The 25,406-nt window shown below is 45.0% G+C and overlaps 1 protein-coding gene across 1 annotated transcript in view; it reads left to right on the top strand.

Moving 5' to 3' along the window:
• LOC143274612 (rasGAP-activating-like protein 1) overlaps positions 1-15,730 on the top strand; it is a 59,638-nt gene extending 43,908 nt beyond the window's left edge. The window contains exons 13-21 of the mRNA XM_076578480.1: positions 1,663-1,772; positions 3,907-4,096; positions 5,434-5,571; positions 7,034-7,175; positions 8,617-8,792; positions 10,221-10,352; positions 10,869-11,004; positions 12,147-12,267; positions 15,520-15,730. Coding sequence (XP_076434595.1) covers positions 1,663-1,772; positions 3,907-4,096; positions 5,434-5,571; positions 7,034-7,175; positions 8,617-8,792; positions 10,221-10,352; positions 10,869-11,004; positions 12,147-12,267; positions 15,520-15,730 — 1,356 coding nt within the window. The remainder of the gene's footprint in view (positions 1-1,662; positions 1,773-3,906; positions 4,097-5,433; positions 5,572-7,033; positions 7,176-8,616; positions 8,793-10,220; positions 10,353-10,868; positions 11,005-12,146; positions 12,268-15,519) is intronic.
• Positions 15,731-25,406: the final 9,676 nt, after the last annotated feature.

Here is a 25,406-nt window from a genome sequence, read left to right as displayed (position 1 = left end):
ACATGTTTGCATGCACGCTTGCACACAGATGCACACAGACACACACACACACACACACACACACACACTCACATAGACACACACACACACACACACACACTCACAGACATACACACACACACACACACACACACACGCACACGTCCACACACAGACACTCACGCACACACGTACGCACGCATGCGGAGGGTGTGGGGGGATAGGGGGGGGATCGAGGGTGGAGGGGTACTTTGTTTGGCGATTTGCTCATGGAGGTACTTAACAAAAGGATTAAGTAAATATGATAAACTGATTTCAGGGCACTGATTTTCAAATTTGTGTGTGCGTCTGTGTGCATATTTTTTGTGCTTGTGAGCATACATGATTGTGTGTGTGTACACATACATTTGAGTCATTGTTTGTTTATGTGTAGACTGGCAGCATCAAGATAGACAGACAGACAGATCAGCTAACAACTGAAAGCAACATCGAAGCTTACAGGGCAGGATGTCAGTTACTGTTTGTTTGGTTTCTTTTGTTAATTTTGGTTGTTTGGAGAAATCAGAGGATGCTCAAACATTCTGCAGTTGAGTAGGACAGACTTGGCCTCCTCGGAAGTTTTCATTTTTTTTCTTCTCTTTTTTATTTCTTCTTTTTTTTCCCCCCTTTTTTCTTCCATCATCATTTTCCTCCATTCTTTTTGTTACTTTATCATTTCTTTTTGTATGTCTTTTCTTTTTTTCTTTTTTTCTTTTCTTTTTTTTTTTTTTTTTATATTTTTTTTTTTTCTTCTCAAGGCCTGACTAAGAGTGTTGGGTTACACTGCTGGTCAGGCATCTGCTTGGCAGATGTGGTGTAGCATATATGGATTTCACCGAACGCAGTGACGCCTCCTTGAGCTGCTGCTACTGATACTTTTTTCATGTCCTTTTTCTTTTCTTTGTCTCCTTTTTATTCTTGTGATTTGTCTTCTTTCACCCCCCGTAAACGGAGTATGGCTGCCTAAATGGCGGGGTAAAAATGGTGATACACGTAAAAGCCCACACGTGTACATATGAGTGATCGTGGGAGTTGCATCCCATGAACGAAGAAGAAGAAGAAGTCTTCTTCCTGTTGCCTTGCTCAAACATTTTCAAGGCCATGCAACTTAGAACCACATACATGGAGGTTTCAGTCACAATTGTAGTGTCTGAAAGAGGCGAGGAAAACACGATCTTTCTGTCTCTCTGTATCATGTGCCGTATGTATGTGTGTATGTATGTATGTGTGTGTGCAAGTGTGTGTTGACATTGAGAGTGGCTCAGCTTGGTGTCTGACTCTGGACTTTTCTGGAATGGGTAAGTCAGGGATGTTCTCTCTCTCTCTCTCTCTCAGTCTCTCTCTCTCTCTGTCTGTCTGAAGGCCCTGGACTTATGCAAGTACAGTAAGTATGAGTACATTTGATCCTACCGCTTGAGTTATATGTGAACTTGGATCGGTGTTCAGGTGTCTTGATGTACAGAGATCACAACTTACGTAGTCTGAGCTCGGTTTGAATTTAGAGATAGACGGTTTTGCTATGAACAGAATCGTATCATATAGAATTCTTTTCTTTTTTCATTATCCAGGATGTCCATTTTCATAGTACCAAACCGCGTATGGGTAATGGTTACTAACAGTTGCTATGGTGACACACACACACAGATCCTGGGCACACCCTACCTGCAGGAGACGCTACAGCCGGTCATTGAACGCATCTTCAACGAGAAGAAAACAGTGGAGTTGGACCCCAGTCGCGTCAACAGTGTGCGCAGGTACTGTGCCGTGAGGTCAAGGGTCAGAGGGAAAAGTAAACAACTTAACCCCTTCCGTGCCCCAGACCTGAAATTTCCGTTCCCTTTCGGGGTGTGCAACAACATGCCCAAGGACGTAAATTTCCGTCCGTGCATTTTTAGGAATTTTTCTATCACAAAATTATTACATTCATGTGAAATTGTTATGATTGAATAGTTGAAAAGTCAGCGTCAGACTTGCTGGGTTATGTAAGTGAAATGAGTTTGAGTGTTTTGTTGGTCGCACATTCGTTGTGTCCATTGCAGTGTCAGTGTCCCCGACATGACAGAGTAGAGTGGGGTGTTAGTGTCTCCGACATGACGGTGTAGAGTGGTGTGTTAGTGTCTCTGACATGACGGTGTAGAGTGGTGTGTTAGTGTCTCTGACATGACGGTGTAGAATGGTGTGTTAGTGTCCCTGACATGACGGTGTAGAATGGTGTGTTAGTGTCCCTGACATGACGGTGAAGAATGGTGTGTTAGTGTCTCCGACATGATGGTGTAGAATGGTGTGTTAGTGTTCCTGACAAGATGGTGTAGAATAGTGTGTTAGTGTCTACAACATGACGGTGTAGAATGGTGTGTTAGTGTCTCCGACATGACAGTGTAGAATGGTGTGTTAGTGTCCCCGACATGACTGTGTAGAGTGGTGTCCCTGACATGACGGTGTAGAGCAGTGTGTTTCTGATATGCAGATTGACTGCCCATTGCAGTGTTAGTGTGACTGTGCCCATTGCAGTGTTAGTGTGACTGTGCCCATTGCAGTGTTAGTGTGACTGTGCCCATTGCAGTGTTAGTGTGACTGTGCCCGTTGCAGTGTTAGTGTGACTGTGCCCATAGCAGTGTTAGTGTGACTGTGCCCATTGCAGCGTTAGTGTGAATGTGCCCATTGCAGTGTTAGTGTGACTGTGCCCATAGCAGTGTTAGTGTGACTGTGCCCGTTGCAGCGTTAGTGTGACTGTGCCCGTTGCAGCATTAGTGTGAATGTGCCCATTGCAGTGTTAGTGTGACTGTGCCCATAGCAGTGTTAGTGTGACTGTGCCCGTTGCAGCGTTAGTGTGACTGTGCCCATTGCAGCATTAGTGTGACTGTGCCCATTGCAGTGTTAGTGTGACTGTGCCCAAAGCAGTGTTAGTGTGACTGTGCCCATAGCAGCGTTAGTGTGAATGTGCCCATTGCAGCATTAGTGTGCCTGTGTCCATTGCAGTGTTAGTGTGACTGTGCCCATTGCAGCGTTAGTGTGACTGTGCCCGTTGCAGCGTTAGTGTGACTGTGCCTGTTGCAGCGTTAGTGTGACTGTGCCCGTTGCAGCGTTAGTGTGACTGTGCCCATTGCAGCGTTAGTGTGACTGTGTCCGTTGCAGCGTTAGTGTGACTGTGCCTGTTGCAGTGTTAGTGTGACTGTGCCCATAGCACTGTTAGTGTGACTGTGCCTGTTGCAGTGTTAGTGTGACTGTGCCCAAAGCAGTGTTAGTGTGACTGTGCCCAAAGCAGTGTTAGTATGACTGTGCCCATTGCAGTGTTAGTGTGACTGTGCCTGTTGCACCATTAGTGTGAATGTGCCCATAGCAGTGTTAGTGTGACTGTGCCCATTGCAGTGTTAGTGTGACTGTGCCCATTGCAGTGTTAGTGTGACTGTGCCCGTTGCAGTGTTAGTGTGACTGTGCCTTTTGCAGCGTTAGTGTGACTGTGCCCGTTGCAGTGTTAGTGTGACTGTGCCCATTGCAGTGTTAGTGTGACTGTGTCCGTTGCAGCGTTAGTGTGACTGTACCTGTTGCAGCATTAGTGTGACTGTGCCCGTTGCAGCGTTAGTGTGACTGTGCCTGTTGCAGTGTTAGTGTGACTGTGCCCGTTGCAGTGTTAGTGTGACTGTGCCTGTTGCAGCATTAGTTTGACTGTGCCCGTTGCAGCGTTAGTGTGACTGTGCCTGTTGCAGCATTAGTGTGACTGTGCCCGTTGCAGCGTTAGTGTGACTGTGCCTGTTGCAGTGTTAGTGTGACTGTGCCCGTTGCAGCGTTAGTGTGACTGTGCCCATTGCAGTGTTAGTTTGACTGTGCCTGTTGCAGTGTTAGTGTCCCTGACATGATGGCGTAGAGCAGTGTGTTTGTGGTGTGCAGACGTCACAGCCTGCACCGGGAGTCGGAGGAGAGCTTCATCCACAGCAGCCAGGAGGCCCTGGAGAGCTACATGACCGAGGTCATCCACTGCATCACATCCTCCGTCCCCGCCTGCCCCCTCCCCCTCCGCATTGTGCTGAGGAACATCTACCTCAGGGCCAAGGTCAAGTGGCCCCACGAGTCACACGAGGTGAGGGGGCAAGGGTCAGGGGTGATGCGTGATGAGGACGGTGATGAGATGATGATGGTGATGACGACAACGACAGTGATGGTGGCAATGACAACGATGACAATGATGTTGATGAATACAACGATGACGACATTGACGAAAACAGTGATGATGATGACAATGTTAACAATAACACTGACAATAAGAGTAAAAATGAAATTAAACAATGATGACAATAATAATGATAATGATATTACTTACTGTGGAATGGTAGCGCAGTGGTAACGTGTCCACCTAGGTAGCAAGAGAATCTGAGGGCACAGGATCAATTCCCACAGTCGGCAACATTTTCTCCCCTTCCACAAGACCTTGAGTGGTGGTCTGGATGCTAGCCATTTGGATGAGACGATAAACTGTGTGTGGCATGCACGTAGCACATGTAAAGGGGTATCCCTGGCAAAATTCTACAGAAAAAAATCCTCTTTGTTATGAAAACAATTGTACACTTGCAGACAGAGAGAAGGAAAAAGGGGTGGTGCTCAACTATAAGAGCAGGCTGTCCCTGCGCACAGCAGCCCACATTTCACAAGAGACATTGATAATATGATAATGAGTATATTATTGTTGTTGTTGTATAAATATTCATTTAATTACACATACTTAACCGTGACCCACTAGTGCAGTTACCTGTTATTCATGTTGTTGTTTGAGTCATTGTGATAAGATACATCATCATTTGTTCTTTTATTCATGTTTAATGTCTTTTTTTGTTTGTTTTGTTTTGATCTTTTGTTTTTTGTTGTCTTGTGTCTCTGCGATAACATAGCAGCATCTGCTCCTTTCATAATTTGTAATATCTTTTTTTGATGTTGTTGTTGTCTGAGTCATTGTGATAAGATAAAACATCATTTGCTCTTTCCTTAATGTTTAACGTCTCTTTTTTGGTTTTGGTTTTGATCTTTTGTTTTTTGTCTTGAGTGTCTGTGATGCATGCATGGAGTCTCCCGTCGGTCCGACGGATGAGTAGGCAGGCAGGCTTATCTGTCGGTGTGTGTCCTCATATGGGAGAAGAGGCTGATTCTGGATGCGCAGCACTTCCCACAGGTGTTGCAAGGGAAAACGTCTCCAGAAGTTGAGCCCTGCTTACTTTGCTCACGCTTCTCCTTAATGGCCAGCATTCTCTTGTTTTCAAACGTCTTTATGCCACTAGAGCACAGCATCCTCCAGCGACAGCGGTCAAGGGCATCAGTTTCCCAGGAAGCAATGTCTGTGTGATAACACATAACATATACATCATTTGCCCCTCTCATAATGTGTGATTCATCTTTTATTCCTGTCGTTGTTGCTGTTGACGCCAGGACACTCCGTACCTGGCGGTGAGTGGCTTCATCTTCCTGCGCTTCTTCGCGCCAGCCATCCTGTCGCCCAAGCTGTTCTCCCTGTTCGACATGCACCCCAACCGCAAGATCCACCGCACCCTCACCATCATGGCCAAGGTGAGGCACAGGTGTCACAGGTGGGTGGGTGGGTGGAGGTGAGGCTGTTTATTGGACAGGTGGGTGGGTGGGTGGAGGAGAGGCTGTTTATTGGACAGGTGGGTGGGTGGGTGGAGGTTGTTTATTGGACAAGTGGGTGGGTGGGTGGAGGTTGTTTATTGGACAGGTGGGTGGGTGGAGGTGAGGCTGTTTATTGGACGGGTGGGTGGATGGTGGTGAGGCTGTTTATTGGACAGGTGGGTGGTGGTGAGGCTGTTTATTGGACAGTTGGGTGGGTGGGCGGAGGTGAGGCTGTTTATTGGACAGGTGGGTGGGTGGATGGAGGTGAGGCTGTTTATTGGACAGGTGGGTGGGTGGAGGTGAGGCTGTTTATTGGGCAGGTGGGTGGGTGGGTGGAGGTGAGGCTGTTAATTGGACGGGTGGGTGGGCGGAGGTGAGGCTGTTTATTGGACAGGTGGGTGGGTGGATGGAGGTGAAGCTGTTTATTGGACAGGTGGGTGGGCGGAGGTGAGGCTGTTTATTGGACAGGTGGGTGGGTGGGTGGAGGTGAGGCTGTTTATTGGACAGGTGGGTGGGTGGAGGTGAGGCTGTTTATTGGGCAGGTGGGTGGGTGGGTGGAGGTGAGGCTGTTAATTGGACAGGTGGGTGGGTGGGTGGAGGTGAGGCTGTTTATTGGACAGGTGGGTGGGCGGAGGTGAGGTTGTTTATTGGACAGGTGGGTGGGTGGAGGTGAGGCTGTTTATTGGGCAAGTGGGTGGGTGGAGGTGAGGCTGTTTATTGGGCAAGTGAGTGGGTGGGTGGGTGGAGGTGAGGCTGTTTATTGGGCAAGTGGGTGGGTTTGGTGGGTGGAGGTGAGGCTGTTTATTGGGCAAGTGGGTGGGTGGGTGGAGGTGAGGCTGTTTATTGGGCAAGTGGGTGGGTGAGTGGGTGGAGGTGAGGCTGTTTATTGGGCAAAAGGGTGGGTGGGTGGGTGGAGGTGAGGCTGTTTATTGGGCAAGTGGGTGGGTGGGTGGGTGGAGGTGAGGCTGTTTATTGGGCAAGTGGGTGGGTGGGTGGGTGGAGGTGAGGCTGTTTATTGGACAGGTGGGTGGGTGGAGGTGAGGCTGTTTATTGGGCAAGTGGGTGGGTGGGTGGGTGGAGGTGAGGCTGTTTATTGGACAGGTGGGTGGGTGGGTGGAGGTGAGGCTGTTTATTGGACAGGTGGGTGGGTGGAGGTGAGGCTGTTTATTGGACAGGTGGGTGGGTGGGTGGAGGTGAGGCTGTTTATTGGACAGGTGGGTGGGTGGAGGTGAGGCGGTTTATTGGGCAGGTGGGTGGGTGGAGGTGAGGCTGTTTATTGGACAGGTGGGTGGGTGGGTGGAGGTGAGGCTGTTTATTGGACAGGTGGGTGGGTGGAGGTGAGGCTGTGTGTTGGACTCTGTTCTGATGTGCCTGGTGAGGGTAGCTGTGTGTGTGATGACAGGTAACACAGAGCCTGGGCAACCTGGTGGTACCCCAGGGGGTGAAGGAGACGTGGATGGAGCCCCTGGTGCCCTTTATGACCAAACAGCTGACCGCCATCCGCGACTACCTTCACGACATCATCACCATTAACGTCGAGGATGGTGGGTTTGCAGGGGGTATGAGTGTGCGTGTATATGTGTGGGGGTGTATGGGAGGGCGTGTGTGTTTGTGGCAGTGTGTGTGTGTGTGTGTGTGTGTATCTTTGTGTGTGTGTGTATGTGGATGTATGGGAGGGCATATAGGTGTGTTCATGTGCGTGTGTATGTGTGTGTGTGTGTGTGTGTGTGTGTGTGTGTATTATGGTGTGTGTGTGTATGTGTGTACATGCGTTGTATGTGAAAGATTTGGTCATAAGTGGGAAGAGTGGTGTATGAGTGTATGTAGGGGGCAGGGTGGGGGGTATGAGCATGTGTGTGTGTGGGGAGGGAGGGTGTGGGGGTTTGTGTGTGTTTGTGTATCTGTGTGTGCATGTGTGTGTGTGTTATAGTGTGTGTGTGTATGCATTGTGTGTGTGCGTTGTATGAGACAAGTGTGGTTTAAATGGGAAGATTGGTGAATGAGTGTGTGTAGGGGAATGGCAGTGTGTGTGTGTTTTTGTAGGGAAAAAGAGTGCATCTTTGTGTGTGTGTGTTTGCATTGGGGAAAGAGCGTGTCTTTAAGTGTGTGTCTCTGTCTGTGTAGGTGAGAAGAGTGTGCTGATGTGTGTAGGGGAAGGAGAGAGTGTGTATGTGTGTGTGTGTGTGTGTGTGTGTGTGTGTGTGTAAAGAGAGGAGGGTATGTATGTCTGTCTTTGTGTAGGGGGAGATGGGTGAGTGCGCTTTAGTGTTATAGTGGCAGCACTTTTATTTTGCCTTTTTACCTATAACACAGTATATGATACCATGTATGTTGTTCAGGATCGTCTGTATTTCTGTGTGTCTGTGTACAAGCACGATCATGTCAGTTTGATAGAGAAGAAGAAAGCTTTGTATATATATATATAACAGAGAAAACAGTAGAATGGAACTTTGATATGGATCAGCACAAATACACTTACAGACATGGAAAAAGAAAAAAAAAAAGGTAGGCGCTGCACTGGGTGATGTGTTCTCCCTGGGGAGAGCAGCCCAAATTTCACACCGAAAAATATGGTGCAATACAGTGCAATGCAATACAGTAGTGAAACGAGTACAGTGCAATAGAATACAGTACGATACAGTACAGTGCAATGCAATACAATCCAGTGCAATACAACACAACACAATATGATGCAGCACAACACCACACAGCACAACACAGCACAAATGTTGGGTGTTTTTTTTTAATTTTTATTATTATTTTCTATATTTTTCTTTAATGCACCAATGAACGTCCTCATCTGGCTGCACTGAAAATAACAGCGTTCTCTCCACCTATCCTCCTCCTCCTCCCCACACCCCTCCCCTCCTGCCCCCTCCATTCTCACCCCCCATACCCTTCCTCCCACCCACCCCTCCTCACCCACCCTGCACCCCCATCCACCCCCTCCCCCCCAACCCCCACCCCTCCCTTCGCACGCAACAGTGTCCCCACGTTCCCTGGTGCGTCAGCAGAGCAACGACACGGTGCTGATGCAGGGCCGCCTGTACCTGTGCCACTACCACTGCCACCGCCTGTTCCGCCCCATCGTGCTGAAGAAGTGCTACTTCTGCCTGACCCGCGCCATGCTCAGCTACAGCAAGACGCCCGACGAGGGCAACGTCAGTCGCTCAACCATCTGTGGTTCTTGTAGTGTTTTTGTAGTCTGTGGTGGTGGTGGTTGTTGTTGTTATTGTCATGGTCGTTGTTGTTGTCGTTGTCATCGTTGTCACTATGGTCATCATTGTCACTATGGTCATCATTGTCATCACCATGGTCATCATTGTCATTGCCATAGTTGTCATTGTCGCTGTGGTCATTGTCATTCTCACTATGGTCATCATTGTCACCATTGTCGTCACCATTGTCATTGTCTTTAAGGTCATCATTGTCACCATTGTTGTCACCATTGGCGTCATCATTGTCACTATGGTCACCATTGTCATTGTCACCACTGTCATTGTCACTATGGTCATCATTGTTGTCACCATTGTCATCGTTAGTATGGTCATCATTGTCACCATTGCCGTCATCATTTGTGATTGTCACCATGGTCGTCACAATTGTCATTGTCACCATGGTCATCATCATTGTCATTGTGATTGTCACCATGGTCGTCACAATTGTCATTGTCACCATGGTCATCTTCGTTGTCATTGTGATTGTCATTGTTGTTGTCATTGTCACAATACTCATCATCATTGTGTCATGATTGGCACCAAGGTCATTGTCATTGTCATCGCAATTGTCACCATGGTCTTTATCATTGTCGTAGTCATCGCTATTGTTACCATAACTGTTATCATTGTTGTCACCATGGTCGTCTTCATTGTCAGGGTGGTCATCCATCATCATTGTCAGGGTGACTGTTTTCCTTGTTACCATCACGGTCATCGTCATTGTCAGGGTGACTGTTTTCCTTGTTACCATCATGGTCATCATCATTGTCAGGGTGACTGTTTTCCTTGTTGCCATCATGGTCATTGTCAGGGTGACTGTTTTCCTTGTTACCATCATGGTCATCATCATTGTCAGGGTGACTGTTTTCCTTGTTACCATCATGGTCATCATCATTGTCAGGGTGACTGTTTTCCTTGTTACCATCACAATCATCATCATTGTCAGGGTGACTGTTTTCCTTGTTACTATCACAGTCATCATCATTGTCAGGGTGACTGTTTTCCTTGTTACTATCACAATCATTGTCATTGTTAGGGTGACTGTTTTCCTTGTTACTATCACAATCATCGTCATTGTTAGGGTGACTGTTTTCCTTGTTACCATCACAAACATCGTCATTGTCAGGGTGACTGTTTTCCTTGTTACCATCATGGTCATCATCATTGTAGGGGTGACTTTTCCTTGTTACCATCATGGTCATCGTCATTGTCAGAGTGACTGTTTTCCTTGTTACCATCACGGTCATCATCATTGTCAGGGTGACTGTTTTCCTTGTTACCTTCACGGTCATCGTCATTGTAGGGGTGACTGTTTTCTTTGTTACCATCACGGCCATCGTCATTGTAGGGGTGACTGTTTTCCAGGAGCAGACAATGGTGATGGTGGAGAACATCTGTGCGGTGGAACCTCTGGACTACGGGGCTCTGGGCAAGTCCAACATGGCTCAGATCATCCACAAGACTCCTGACGACGGCACCAGCATCATCTACTTTCAGGCCAAGGTACGCACACACACACTGCTGTGTCTGGATGGGGTATCGTGTGTGTGTGTGGGTGTTTGTGCTGTGAGCACTGAGGGAGGAGGGTGGGTGAGGGCTGGGGGGGAGGGTGCAGTTGAGGAGGGCGTTGATGGGGAGGGGGTGGTGGAGGGGAGGGGGATGGGGTGGGAGAGAACAAGTAAAAGAATGTAACTTTGGACTGATGTAGCTTTCAGCCACATCTTCACAGATGCACATCATCTGCACCGTTTCAGTAGCATTGCTACCATGCTGCTCATTCCAAGCCCCCACCACCCACCCCCTAGCCCCCTATACACGGCCACACCTACATTCATCTGTTGCAGTCCCAGCATCAGCAGTCTGCAGAGAACTGTCGACGTTAGGTCATGAGGAGGCCACACACCATAGGAGACCCAGCACTGCTTCTGAGTAACTTTGGTGGCTGATGTAAAATCTTAATGCGGTTAATTCAGGCCTTTTTTCTTCTTTCATTTTTTTTTTTTTTCAAATGTCTTCCAGAATGTCAATGAACTGCAAGGCTGGATCTCAGCCATCCGCAAAACGTGCAAGTACAACAGCTGTCGCATCGACACTTTCCACCCTGGAGTCTTCAAGGGAGACAAGTGGAACTGCTGTCATCGAGAGCAGGACTGGGGTGAGTTGCCTCCCTTGTTCTCCTTGCTTTGTGATTTGATTGGGGGAAGGGGTGGGGAGGGGGGGGGGGGGGTCTTTAAGGGGAACACGTGGAAATGCTGTCATCGAGAGCAGGATTGGGGTGAGTTACTTCCCTTGTTCTCCTTGCTTTGTGATTTGATTGGGGGAGGGAGGGGGAGTGTCTTTAATGGGGACAAGTGGAATTGCTGTCATTGGTGATGTTGCACCCTGGGTATGACATGATCAGGGGTGGTGACGTTGTACCCTGGGTATAACATGACTAGGGGTGGTGATGTGATGTGATGTTGCACCCTGGGTATGACATGATTAGGGGTGGTGACGTTGTACCTTGGGTATAACATGATTAGGGGTGGTGATGTGATGTGATGTTGCACCCTGGGTATAACATGATTAGGGGTGATGATGTGATGTGATGTTGCACCCTGGGTATAACATGACAGGGGTGGTGATGTGATGTTACACCCTGGGTATAACATGACAGGGGTGGTGATGTGATGTTACACCCTGGGTATAACATGATTAGGGGTGGTGATGTGATGTTGCACCCTGGGTATAACATGACAGGGGTGGTGATGTGATGTTGCACCCTGGGTGTAACATGATTAGGGGTGGTGATGTGATGTTGCACCCTGGGTATAACATGACAGGGGTGGTGATGTGATGTTGCACCCTGGGTGTAACATGATTAGGGGTGGTGATGTGATGTTGCACCCTGGGTATAACATGATTAGGGGTAGTGATGTGATGTTGCACCCTGGGTATAACATGACTAGGGGTGGTGATGTGATGTTGCACCCAGGGTATGACATGATAGGGGTGGTGGTGTGATGTGATGTGATAATGTGACGTGATGATGTGATGTGATGTGATGCCCCAGGGTGCAGCCAGACGTACAATGGTGTGGTGATGTGATGTGATGTGATGTGATGTGATGTGACAGCACCAGGCTACAGCCAGACGTACGTACAATGGTGTGGTGATGTGATGTGGTGTGATGTGGTATGATGTGATGTGATGTGGCAGCCCCAGGGTGCAGCCAGACGTACAATGGAGTGGTGATGTGATGTGATGTGATGTGATGTGATGTGATGTGATGTGGTGTGGTGTGGTGTGATGTGGCAGCCCCAGGGTGCAGCCAGACGTACAATGGAGTGGTGTTGGGGGACTGGCAGGACCCCCTGGACCCAGTGCTGGACGCACAGATCATCTTCTCTCAGCTCCACCACAGCCGTGATACCCTCAGGTCAGTCACTGGCCTCGCCTTCTTCTTCTTCTTCTTCAATCATGGGCTGCAACTCCCACATTCACTCTTATGTACACGAGTGGGCTTTTACGTGTATGACCGTTTTTACCCTGCCATGTAGGCAGCCATACTCTATTTTCGGGGGTGTACAAGCTGGGTATGTTCTTGTTTCCATAACCCACCAGACGCCGACATGGATTACAGGATCTTTAATATGCGTATTTGATCTTCTGCTTGTGTATACACATGAAGGGGGTTCAGACACTAGCAGGTCTGCACATATGTTGACCTGGGAGACTGGAAAAATCTCCACCCTTTACCCACCAGGCGCCGTTAACGAAATTCGAACCCAGGACTCTCAGATTGAAAGTCCAACGCTTCAGCCACTCTTCTTTTTAATGTTGTTGTTATTGTATGATTTTTTTGTACAGTTATTATCCATTTGTCCAGAAAATTTCATTTTTATCATCCAGAAAATTTTCATCCAGGAAATATTATATTACTATGCAAATGACTAGACTAATGTTCATAATGAACAATTTGAAAATCTGACAAGAATCAAAGTACTGATTTCAAAATTGCACACCTTTGGAAAAATACAAACTTAGAAAACATCATGTGTTTTACATTCTTTATTCATTAACCTTTCGGAAAATATATACTTTTGTTGGTCTTTCTCCAATAACAAAACACCTTTTTTTGTTTTTAGTTCTTTTGTTTGTTTGTTGAAAATACCTGTTTTTTTGTGAAAAATCCCCAGAAAATAGATTTTTCAGATTTCCCAGGCAATGAAATAGTTGATATATTTCTTCTTTTTCTTCTTCTTGTACATATTTCACCCTCAGTAATTTTTCAAAACCAGATCTTCCTTTCTCCTGTTGGCCTCCCATGTATTTCTATCCGTATCAAATCAAATCAAATCAAATCAAATCCAATCAAATTTGTGTAAAGCCTTTAAGAGGCTTGCTAATGTAATAAACCAGATTCTGAATGCTCATAGTGTGGCACTGATTTCTCTTATTCTCTCTCGCCTTGACTACTGTAACTCTCTATTGTTTGGTTTGCCTGCTTCATCCATTCAGTCCCTTCAGCGCATACAAAACACTGCTGCCCAACTCGTCCTCAGAAAAAAAAGATCTGAGCACATCACTTCTCTTTTGCAACATCTCCACTGGCTCCCTGTCTCACACCGAATAAAGTACAAGATCAGCACTCTATGCTACAAATGTATTCACAAATCAGCCCCTTCCTATCTCTGTGGCTGCCTTCACCTCTACACTCCATCTCGCTCACTACGATCAGCTTCGGATCCACTCTATTTACGCATACCCAGATTCAAACTCTCGACTGTTGGCCGCCATTCTTTCTCTGTCTCTGGACCTTGCAATTGGAATGAACTTCCTCTTTCGCTTTGTCAAATCTCCACACTCAGCTCTTTCAAGTCTGGCCTTAAAACCCACCTCTTCCCAAAATAGCCTTCCTTCCCTGCCTCTTCCTTGTCTTCAGTTTCTCCAGTTTTAGATTTATGCGTGTGTGAGAATGACTGGTGCAAAAGCGCTTTGATTTGTCTATGCACAAGATTCAGCGCTATTTAAATACCATTATTATTATGTGAAGAAGTTGTCAACACATCATAGCCTTTGATGCTTTCATCTGGATGTTTGTTATAAATTTTTTTTTGCATTGTAGCTGGATCTCCTCGTTAGACATTGGACTGTTGATCCAGCGTCCATCAGTGATCAGGGTTCAGTGCCTGGTGTTGTGGTGTTGTGAAAGACTACTTCAACTTTCATTACTCCACCCATGTATTTGATTTGATTTGATTTGATCTGATTTGGATAGTTATGTAGCACCTATCTTCGGTCGGAGACCAAGCTCTAGGCGCTTTACAAACTTCGGGTCATTTGCACAACAGGCTGCCTACCTGGGTGGAGCCGACTGATGGCTGCTGTTGGGCGCTCATCATTCGTTTCCTGTGTCATTCAATTCAGATTTCAGGCATGCACATATACACACTCAGACAGACATGTAACATTTTATGTGTATGACCGTTTTGATAATGTTTGGTATCTTGTGGTCAATTTCTTTCTTTTCGATATTTACATATGCGTTGTATTTGTAAACGTCTAGGGCTTGTTTTCTAGATTAGGCATAAATGCTCTTGATAATAGTAATAATAATAATAATTATAACAACAATAATAGTAACATCTCTGATGACATCATCAAAAGAAGGTTAATAACTCTGGAAAGCTAAAAAAAAAAAAAATAAAAAAATTCAGGTATTTGATCCAGAGTGGTATACCTCCAAACCATTTTCTCAGTTTTGGGGCTGATTGTTCTGGGTATTGATTTATGACATGAAACACCACTTCACACGGTTTTTCCTCCATGCACTCAAGGAGGTTAACCTTTTAACCATTAACTCATTCTACCCCACAGCCACATGCATGCTACAACTCCCCTGGACCAGCACTACGTGAGACCACTCCAGAAACAAAATCAGGATGGTTCACTACAACGGTGATAATCAATGGAGAATTGTTGATTTAATCAATCTGTAAACGGTTCAGTTAAGAATGCAAACTGTACCAAGCAAGAATAAATGAAATTTAATTACACATACTTAACCATGACCCATTAGTGCAGACTCCAGCAGGGGTCTGATTCCTGTCCTGTGCAAACGACTATCTGCCCATGTGGAGAAAACGAAAGTAACTACGGCTGATAACCTCCCGTAGTAGGTTACCTCCCCATTGCACCCCTGACTAGCACCCTCTTTTTCCGGCAGCCATCTTGACTCCTGCTCCTGTGCTCTACACACGGCTAAGTTTTTTTTGTAATTTCTGCTCTATCGATTCTTTTTCGCTGTCTTTTTGCATGCGATCATCATGGCTGCCAGAAAAAGAGGGCGCTAGTCAGGGGTGCAGTGGAGAGGTAACCTACTACGGGAGGTTATCGGCCGTAGCTACTTTCGTTTTCTCCACATAGGCGGATAGTAGTTTGCACAGGACAGGAATCAGACCCCTGCCAGAGTCTGCACTAGTGGGTCACGGTAAGTACGTCATTTAAACGTAAGTTTAGGAGGAAAATTTACTTTAGAATAGTGTGATAGTATGAAAATACTTGTTCCTGGTCCACAGGGGAAGCAATCATGGTATGAGTTAACGTGTACCTGAAGTAGAATGGGTTAACCCCCTTCAGAAGGGGTTGCAGTCTGTACTGACGAAATTCTTGTTTCGTTTCATGACAGGAAGCGGCAGCACGACCTACGGGTGCAGTTGGCACGCAGTGAGGATGGAGGTAGTGGCAGTGGCGGCGGTGGTGGTGGTGGTGGTGGGGAGGAGGGGCAGGGGAGGGACGACGAGGGTGGCTCTCTGTCGCAGCGGCTGCACATCCTGTCCCGCATCCTGGACGTCGTTGACCAGTTGGCCATGTCCCATGAGGCCTATAGGGATGTGTAGCGACACCAGTGAGTGTCTCGTGAGGCCTGCAGGGATGTGTAATGAAGCCAGTGATTGTCCCAAGAGGCTTTCTGAGACATGTAGCAAAGCCAGCAATCGTCTCACTAGGCTTTCTGAGACTTGTAGCAAAGCCAGCAGTTGTCCCATGAGGCTTATAGGGATGTTCAGTGAAGCCAGCGTTATCTTACAAGGCTTTCTGAGACTCGTAGCAAAGCCAGCGATTGTCCCAAGAGGCCCATAGGGACATGTAGTGAAGCCAGCGATCGTCTCACTCGGCTTTCCAAGATATGTAGCAAAGCTGGCAGTGGTCTCATTAGGATTTCTGAGATGTGTAGCAAGGCCAGCGATTGTCCCAAGAGGCTTTCTGAGACTTGTAGCAAAGCCAGTGATTGTTCCAACAAGGCTTTCTGAGACTTGTAGCAAAGCCAGTGATTGTCCCATGAGGCCTATAGGGACGTGTAGCAAAGCCAGCGACCAACCGTCACAGTTCCTGGCCTTGGGACGTGGCACAGTAACATCCCCTGCCTGCAGTGACGTCCCTTTATCTCCCTTAAGTGTGTGATGGATTTGCTTTCTTTTTTTTCTTTTTTTTTTCTTTTTTTTCGTTTCTCTATTTTATTTTTCTTTGTTGTTGCTTCCCTCAAATGCAGAGGGATGTTCGTTTGTGATCCCATTTGCCCTAAGACATAGAATTTATTTGATTGTTGTTGAACATTTACAAGTCACGTCCCTTCAGTATTCATTTTGTGTGCATGGAGAGAGCAATGTATGATGATCTGGAGAGTGATTTCACCTGCAGTGGTTCCTTCAGTTGTTTGGAACATTTTTTGTTGTTGTTGTTTTGTTCTTTGATGTGCAGTGGTAGGGGTTTTGGTCTCCTCTGAATGTTTCAAATTTCAGAAATGTTTATTTCTGACATTGTTGAGGTGACAGCAAGACTTGTTTCCCGTTTCTGTGACAGAGTTGTGACTGTGCATGAACAGAGTGTGAAGATATCGATTTCATCGCCCTTTTCATCTCCCTTTAAAAACAGAAGAGGATGCAGCTTCTCTGCTAACCTGTTGTCATGCACAAAAGGCTGATTTCCGACATGTACAGAGCCAGTTTTGATTTTCATTTTTTTGGGCGTTTGGCATTTCTGTTCATTCGTCTGTTTGTTTGTTGTTTAAAATACAAATCTTAAATGAGGGAGATTGCACCTTTTCTTGCATGTTTCTTGTTATCCCTGTATTTTGGATGGTCCATCTGTGTGTGTTTTTGTTGGTACAAGTAGTTGTTGTTTTTGTGTGTGTTTTTTTAAAAAACGATTTTTCAAATCAGGCATTGTTTGTTTTTAACTACCAATTATTCTTGTTAATGACACTTTTATTCTAGTTAATGTGCATTTTTAAAATGAATGGATGCGGAAAATATGAATGTCTGTGTTTAATCTACAGTCACTGAGTATGTTTTGTTTATTTTCTCTTTCCTGTTTAGCTGTTCTGTATTATTTACTTTCTCTTTCATGTTTAACTGTTCTGTATTATTTACTTTCTCTTTCTTGTTTAACTTCTGTATTATTTACTTTATCTTTCCTGTTTAGCTGTTCTGTATTATTTACTTTCTCTTTACTGTTTAGCTGTTCTGTATTATTTACTTTCTCTTTCATGTTTAGCTGTTCATTTACCGTATTTTTGGTTGTTGTTGTTGTTTTTTATAATTTATTTGTTTTTCTCACTGCCTTTAGATTTTTTCAAGCTAAATTTTGTCAGATGCAGTACAGCAGTGACCCACATGTTGCAAGCCAAACCAGTCATCAGAAGCAATCCTACCTGTTGCCTTCATTTCATTGGTCACCTCGGATCAGAAATGCTACATGGCACCTTCTGTTTGTGAGCTGCGTTTTCAGGATTTTGAAATGGATAGCTAGTATTTAGAGATGGCATCTGTGTCCCACTACTTTTGAGACTATCTTTGTCATCAGTGTTTTTGATAATCAAGTCCCCAGAGTCAATGATATAAAAGTCACTGGCCACAGTGAAAAGAAGGTGCATGTCAGATATGCAAGCAGCTTTCGGTTCTTGTTGCTGAGGTTAGGGAATTGAAGTGTCTCTGGAATTGTGTGTCTGTGTGTGAGTCGTGTCATGAAATACTGCACTTGCACTGGATGCCCTCTGAAAAGAAACAATATGAAGAAACAACAAGAAATAAGTACATGTATTTTAGCCCCCTGTTCTCCTGTCTTGTGCTGTCCTAGCTAACCTTCCCCCAGGTATAGCCATTCTCCTGTCTTGTGCTGTCCTAGCTAGCTTCCCCAGGTATAGTCGTTCTCCTGTCTTGTGCTGTCCTACCTAGCTTCCCCAGGTGTAGCCATTCTCCTGTCTTGTGCTGTCTTAGCTACCTTCCCCCAGGTATAGCCATTCTCCTGTCTTGTGCTGTCCTAGCTAGCTTCCCCCAGGTATAGCCATTCTCCTGTCTTGTGCTGTCTTAGCTAGCTTCCCCCAGGTATAGCCATTCTCCTGTCTTGTGCTGTCCTAGCTAGCTTCCCCCAGGTATAGCCATTCTCCTGTCTTGTGCTGTCTTACCTAGCTTCCCCCAGGTATAGCCATTCTCCTGTCTTGTGCTGTCTTAGCTACCTTCCCCCAGGTGTAGCCATTCTCCTGTCTTGTGCTGTCTTAGCTATCTTCCCACAGGTATAGCCATTCTCCTGTCTTGTGCTGTCTTAGCTACCTTCCCCCAGGTATAGCCATTCTCCTGTCTTGTGCTGTCTTAGCTACCTTCTCCCAGGTATAGCCATTCTCCTGTCTTGTGCTGTCTTAGCTATCTTCCCACAGGTATAGCCGTTCTCCTGTCTTGTGCTGTCTTAGCTACCTTCTCCCAGGTATAGCCATTCTCCTGTCTTGTGCTGTCTTAGCTACCTTCCCCCAGGTATAGCCATTCTCCTGTCTTGTGCTGTCTTACCTAGCTTCCCCCAGGTATAGCCATTCTCCTGTCTTGTGCTGTCTTAGCTATCTTCCCACAGGTATAGCCATTCTCCTGTCTTGTGCTGTCTTAGCTATCTTCCCCCAGGTATAGCCATTCTCCTGTCTTGTGCTGTCTTAGCTACCTTCTCCCAGGTATAGCCATTCTCCTGTCTTGTGCTGTCTTAGCTATCTTCCCACAGGTATAGCCATTCTCCTGTCTTGTGCTGTCTTAGCTATCTTCCCCCAGGTATAGCCATTCTCCTGTCTTGTGCTGTCTTAGCTACCTTCCCACAGGTATAGCCATTCTCCTGTCTTGTGCTGTCCTAGCTAGCTTCCCCCAGGTATAGCCATTCTCCTGTCAAGTGCTGTCTTAGCTATCTTCCCCCAGGTATAGCCGTTCTTCTGTCTTGTGCTGTCTTAGCTACCTTCTCCCAGTTATAGCCATTCTCCTGTCTTGTGCTGTCTTAGCTAGCTCCTGCCTTTTCTTTCCCCCAGGTATACCATCTCCTGTCTTGTGCTGCCTTAGCTACCTTCCCACAGGTATAGCCATTCTGTCTTGTGCTGTCTTAGCTACCTTCCCACAGGTATAGCCATTCTGTCTTGTGCTGTCTTAGTTAGCTTCCCCCAGGTATAGCCATTCTCCTGTTTTATGCTGTATTAGCTGTCTTCCCCCAGGTAAAGCCATTCTCCTGTCTTGTGCTGTATTAGCTGTCTTCCCTCAGGTATAGCCATTCCCCTGTCTTGTGCTGTATTAGCTGTCTTCCCTCAGGTATAGCCATTCTCCTGTTTTATGCTGTATTAGCTGTCTTCCCCCAGGTATAGCCATTCCCCTGTCTTGTGCTGTCTTAGCTGTCTTCCCCCAGGTAAAGCCATTCTCCTGTCTTGTGCTCTCTTAGCTATCTTCCCCCAGGTATAGCCATTCCCCTGTCTTGTGCTGTCTTAGCTATCTTCCCCAGGTATAGCCATTCTCCTGTCTTGTGCTGTCTTAGCTAGCTTCCCCAGGTATAGCCATTCTCCTGTCTTGTGCTGTCTTAGCTATCTTCCCCAGGTATAGCCATTCTCCTTCAGTCCTTTTTCAGTCACTCTGTACCAAGTCTACCTTGGTCTGTGAGGGGAAAATAATGCACAAGGGAATGGTACTGGTGACTTGATTAACACGGTAATTCAGGTGACTATTAGTAACAGTTATTTTACGATATTAGTGACAAGTTCTGTTAGTTAGTGACTAGCGAACAGCTGACTGCTGACTTCGATGAAATGCGATCAGTGTCGCATGGGTTTGAAGGGCAGAATCGGTTAGGGAATGCACTTCTGCTCCGGTGACCAGGGTTCCAGGCCCCGTTTCTGCATGATGCTGTGTCCTATGGAAAGGTACTTCACTCCAACTTTCCTCACTGCACCCAGGTGTGGATGGGTACCTGACTTTGTTGGGGAAGGTTAAAACGGTGGAAGGAGAGGATTGGGCCCCCACCTTTCTATGCCGAGCCCTAGACACGGTGGGTTTGGATGCACTGCTCGGATTGTTGTAAAAGGCTATGGGACCTTTAACCTTACAACCCACACTTATTGTGCTCGACGCTTTGTAAGACTCTGTTAAATCAGTTATTACAGTTAACGCTTGTTATTCTGTTACATTATGTGCTCGGTACATACAAGGCAGTGACTATGTGGTCTATTTGTTGTATTCTTTATTTATCTTATTTATTAAGACATCTTGCTGTAGCACATATTCTTGGAGCTCTGTGTTGTCTTGTGTGCATAGTGTTTTCAGAATGGTTTCAAAGTTTTGGTTCATGGCGCCATGACGCATGCAAAGAACGCAAGCTGCATTGTTGGACTCCATGATAAATCATAGTGATGGTGTGTGTGTGTGTGTGTGTGTGTGTGTGCATTGTACACACTTTGGACACACTGATTTTTTGTGTTTGGTCCATGCTGTAAGGATTGTGGTCTTACTGTGAAATCTGTGGTGTATACACCTAATGTTTGTAAGCATTCCACCATGACATTCCCTGGTTAACAGTTTCAGACGATGTAAAGAGTGATTTGCTTGTCCTGCCATGTCATTCCTGGTTTGTGCAATGCATCATGTCTGTGGCTTTCAGTTTGTACAATGCATCATGTCTGTGGCTTTCAGTTTGTACAATGCGTCCTGTCTGTGGCTTTCAGTTTGTACAATGCGTCCTGTCTGCAGCTTCCAGGGTTACTTGCTTGTCTTGCCATTTCATTCCTATTTGTGCAATACATCATGTCTGCAGCTTCCAGAGTTAGTTGCTTGTCTTGCCATTTCATTCCTATTTGTGCAATACATCATGTCTGTGGCTGTCAGCAACATTCCTCTCACTTTCCACTGACTGAAAATTGTCTGGACTGTGTTAGCTTATTTACTAGTTATTTTGAGCTTGACCTGAAAACAGAAGAAAAACCGTTGGTCGCCATGTCCATCTTGAAAAGAAAAAACACACACAAAAAAAAAACCAGAAATCATGGAAGCCCATCACAAATGATGAAGATGTCAGTGACTCCAGAAATGAGAACGCAGCCCAAAGGCAGACACACAAAGTATGCGTTGGGCAGTCAACTGCAGATGATTGGTATTGTCTCTTCTCTTTCCGGGATTGACGCTTCTGGTGGAGGTCCTGAAGATGCGTCTCCTCAAAAACCGGAACTCCATTGTAGACAGCCAGTCGCCAGGCGCTGTGGTCAGTGGGAGGGTTTCCCTTCTGAGGATGAGAATGCTGCAGGCCCCTAGGGAAGCTAAGAGGCAGTCCTTGAAGCCTTTCAGTGGTCTTCCCATGTTCCTTGCACCAGCAGCTAACATAAATAACATGGAGAGAGAACATACACAGACACACAGAGATACACAGACAAACATACAGTATATCAAAATTAAGGCAGATCATCTCACCAGCTTTCAGGTTAAAACTTAATGCTTTTAAAATTAGATATTGCAAAGATATCAGATGCTACTGTAGAGGACTACTCTCAAATACACATGTACTTTTTGAATGTAAGGCCTTAAAGCCCTTTCCACCTAGATTTTCAGAAAAATCGTTTAAATGTGTTGATAATTTTGTACTGCTAGTAAAAAGTCTGAAAGTTTGCTTTGCAGTCCAGTTGGACATTTCATTTGATTAAGTTTACAGTTAATTTTGTTCAAGGTTTTCACTCCACTATTTTCTGTTCCTTTTTTTCTTTTCCAGTGATGTTTCAGTGATATTCCATGCACTTGGATGACAGGGGGCTTCTTTTTGTCTCTGTGATGTCGTGCATGCCGGTTGTAAACATTGCATTTCAGAAGCAGATTGTGTGTTCGTGTCATTGTTCAGTGTGTGTTGGAAACTGCTCCAGCAATGTTTTGTTTTGTTTTTGAGGTAGGTTTATGTGCTGCATTTGGTTCGGTCATTCATTTCTTTTTATTGATGGTGATGTTGATGAGGATATTTGCTTGTTGTTTTCTTTTTGTTGTTTTAAATTATTTTGTGCTTGCTTCTTGTTCAGTTGTAGTTGCTTGCTTTTTGTGACCACAGCTGAAAGAAAGTGAACTTAATGTGTGTTCTGAAACAGTTTACTGCAAAGAATATCTAGTCATGGGCTGTATGTGTGTTTTGTTTGATCTCATGCATTTGAACAGAGAAAGAATTATCTGAATATTCACTAGAAGTAGTCAAGAAGAAGATGAAGAAGAAAAAAACATATTATTTTATCGAATGTACATTTATGCTAACCCTTAGATATATTTGGAAGTGAATGGATTTTGATGTATCTCTTCACAGAAAAAAGTTGTAGAATTGTTGTTCAGGAGAAACATGTAAAATCGGAAGTTAACCAGTCCTTGTGGAAAATTATTGATCTAGAGTACATCTTGGGTATCTGAATGTGTAATTACACTGTGTTGGATTAAAGTAAAATCGGTTTTTATTTCCACAGGTGTTGGCTTTCATCTTAAGGTGTAATTACATGGTGGTTGTTTAAAGTAAAACTGGCTATCATTTCCAAAGAAGTAAGCTTTCTTTCTTTGATTTATCTAGCCACTGAGATAGAGGAGAGAGATGAGGAGATTGACTGTAAAAAAAAAAGATAGATGTATATATATATGCAGATGTTATTGTTTCCTTTCCTATTTTTATTTGGTTTTATATCATTCCTAATGTTTTGTTTTGGGCAGCTGTAGTGCTCAGGTGGTGCTCTTGGTGTGATGTTTTACTGTTTTTTTGTTGTTGTTTTTTTGTTTGTTTTTTTGTGGAGGGGGGGGGGGGGGTTGTTTTTGTTTAGTTATTGTGTTTTTCTTAGGCACAGTAGGAGGTGTCCTTTTTCCACTTTCTGCATCATCAAGTGGAGGGAAAAAAACAAAAAACAACAACACATGTTAATGATGCTAGCAGGAAGTTAAAATGGCTGAGAGATAGTTTATGATGGATTCACTATTTATTTGTTTATTTATTTATGTATTTATTTATCTGTTTATTTATTCTTTGATTGATGTATTACTTCGCTTGATGTTGAGGGTCTTTTTGCATCTAATCCTGGTATGTGTGGGTGGAGTATAAATACCGAAATGCTGTGATTCACAAAGTGATTTAATTGATAAATGATTTGGGCTTCTTATTCTCTCTTATTTTCCAATGAACACAGGCAGGTATGTAGTTTAAGGGGGAAAGAAAACCTGCATCAAATGTTGCCATTATCTTTTTCCCTTTCATTCTTTCTTCTTCTTTTCTTTCCTTTTTTTTCCCCCTCAGATTTTGCATTTGAGTCAAAGTTTTATTTCAAAGTCAGAATAACATGGGGGGTGGAAGATTAAGAAGTTCACAAGGTCCTGGAGTTGCAAATATGTAACTCCTAAATCAAAAGAATAATGAAGAGTTAGAAGACATTGGTAGTGTAGATGAACGATCAAAAGAAAAAAAGAGAAAAAGAAAGAAAGGAAAACTGCTAAGTATCTCAGTGGTTTGAACCCATCAGTATCCTCAGTAATACCACCAACTTCCTGTCAGGCTTACAAGACAGGGCTGAATGTGTTTGGGGGAGGGATAATGTTTGGAAAGATTTTACTTCACGCCCCCTCACCTCTGCTGTGCACAAAGATGAGGAGGAATTTTTTTTTGTTTAATGTCCCGTCACACATATCGGTGATTGAAGACATTTTGTTAAAGTATTTATGAATACATCTGAGTATTATCGGTTAGAAGGGGTGGGAGATGTGGATGAATGGAGGGCTGGGGGAAACTGGGCAAATGAGGGTAAAAATGTGGGTGAAATTTGGAAGAAAAACAAAACAAAAAAACCCCTCTAAAAACAGTTACAGGAAATTACTTAAAGGACTTCGTAAAAGAGAAGTCATTAAACTGACAAGCGAAACAGCTGATAATGAATGCAAAAAGTCATAAACATCAACGTTCTCAGTCACTTGTGAAGACACACTTTCGTGTACAAAAGGCTTCATCAAGCTACAGTGAAAAATTATATGCACAAAGATGAGCGGCCTTTTGGGTGTTGAAGTTTTGTCCAGACCCTCACTGTACCGTTTCTCTTTGTTGTTCCTCTCCCCTCCCCTTCCCCCCGCCCCCTCCCCCTCTCCAATTCTGACACAGCGTCTTGTTTTTAACTTATAACTAGCTGTCCCTCATCTCTGTTTCCTTCCAGTACCCCTGAACCCCACTGTCCCCTGAATGTTTGATTGATTGATTGATTGATGTGGATACTTATATAGCACCTATCCTCGGTCAGAGACCAGGCTTTAAGCGCTTTACATACACGGGGACATTTGCACCACAGGTTGCCTACCTGGGTAGAGCCGACTGACGGCTGCCACTGGGCGCTTATCATTCGTTTCCTGTGTCATTCAATCAGATTTCAGACGCACACACATACACACTCAGACAGACATGTAACATTTTATGTGTATGACCGTTTTTGTTGTTTTTTTATTTACCCCGCCATGTAGGCAGCCATACTCCGTTTTCGGGGGTGTGCATGCTGGGTATATTCTTGTTTCAATAACCCACCGAACGCTGACATGGATTACAGGATCTTTAACGTGCATATTTGATCTTCTGTGTGCGCATACACACGAAGGGGGTTCAGGCACTAGCAGGTCTGCACATATGTTGACCTGGGAGATCAGAAAAATCTCCACCCTTTACCCACCAGGTGCACCGAGATTCAAACCCAGGACCCTCAGATTGAAAGTCCAGCGCTTTAACCATTCAGCTGTTGCGCCCGTCATGTTTCCCCCACAACTCCTTCCTGCTTGATTTTCCTACTCATCATATTGCCAGCTTCTCACCTGAACTCGCTTGATTTTTTAAATCTCCAGATGGTGATGGTGACATGTCTCTGATGATTTAGTGACATTGTGTCAGTGTATGTGGTCAGTGAGACTGTCGTGTGGTCTTTTTGTTGCAAGGCAAAGGGCAAGCTTAGTGACTTGCATGTTGCTTGAAATTAGCTGGCATCATGTTGAAAGAAAGAAACAAATGAGCAAAAACATTGCCCTGTTACCACCGTTCTTGCTGTGTGGTAAAAACATTGCCCTATTACCACCGTTCTTGCCGTGTGCTAAATAATGCACAGGCAGTGTGTAGGAATTCTTGTGTGGGGAATTATTTGTAGAATGGTGAAAGATTATGAAAAAAAAAAAAAAAGAGTATTTGCTATTTTGATTTCTATCAACTTTGAATATCAGGATTGCTCGTGTTGAATATGATGAAAATGTCAGTTTCATCAATCTA

This window comes from Babylonia areolata, chromosome 29 (genome assembly GCF_041734735.1).
Source record: "Babylonia areolata isolate BAREFJ2019XMU chromosome 29, ASM4173473v1, whole genome shotgun sequence".
Taxonomy (NCBI): Eukaryota; Metazoa; Mollusca; class Gastropoda; order Neogastropoda; family Buccinidae; genus Babylonia; species Babylonia areolata.
Note: the sequence above shows the minus strand (reverse complement) of the source record. Positions and strands in the feature narration are given on the sequence as shown.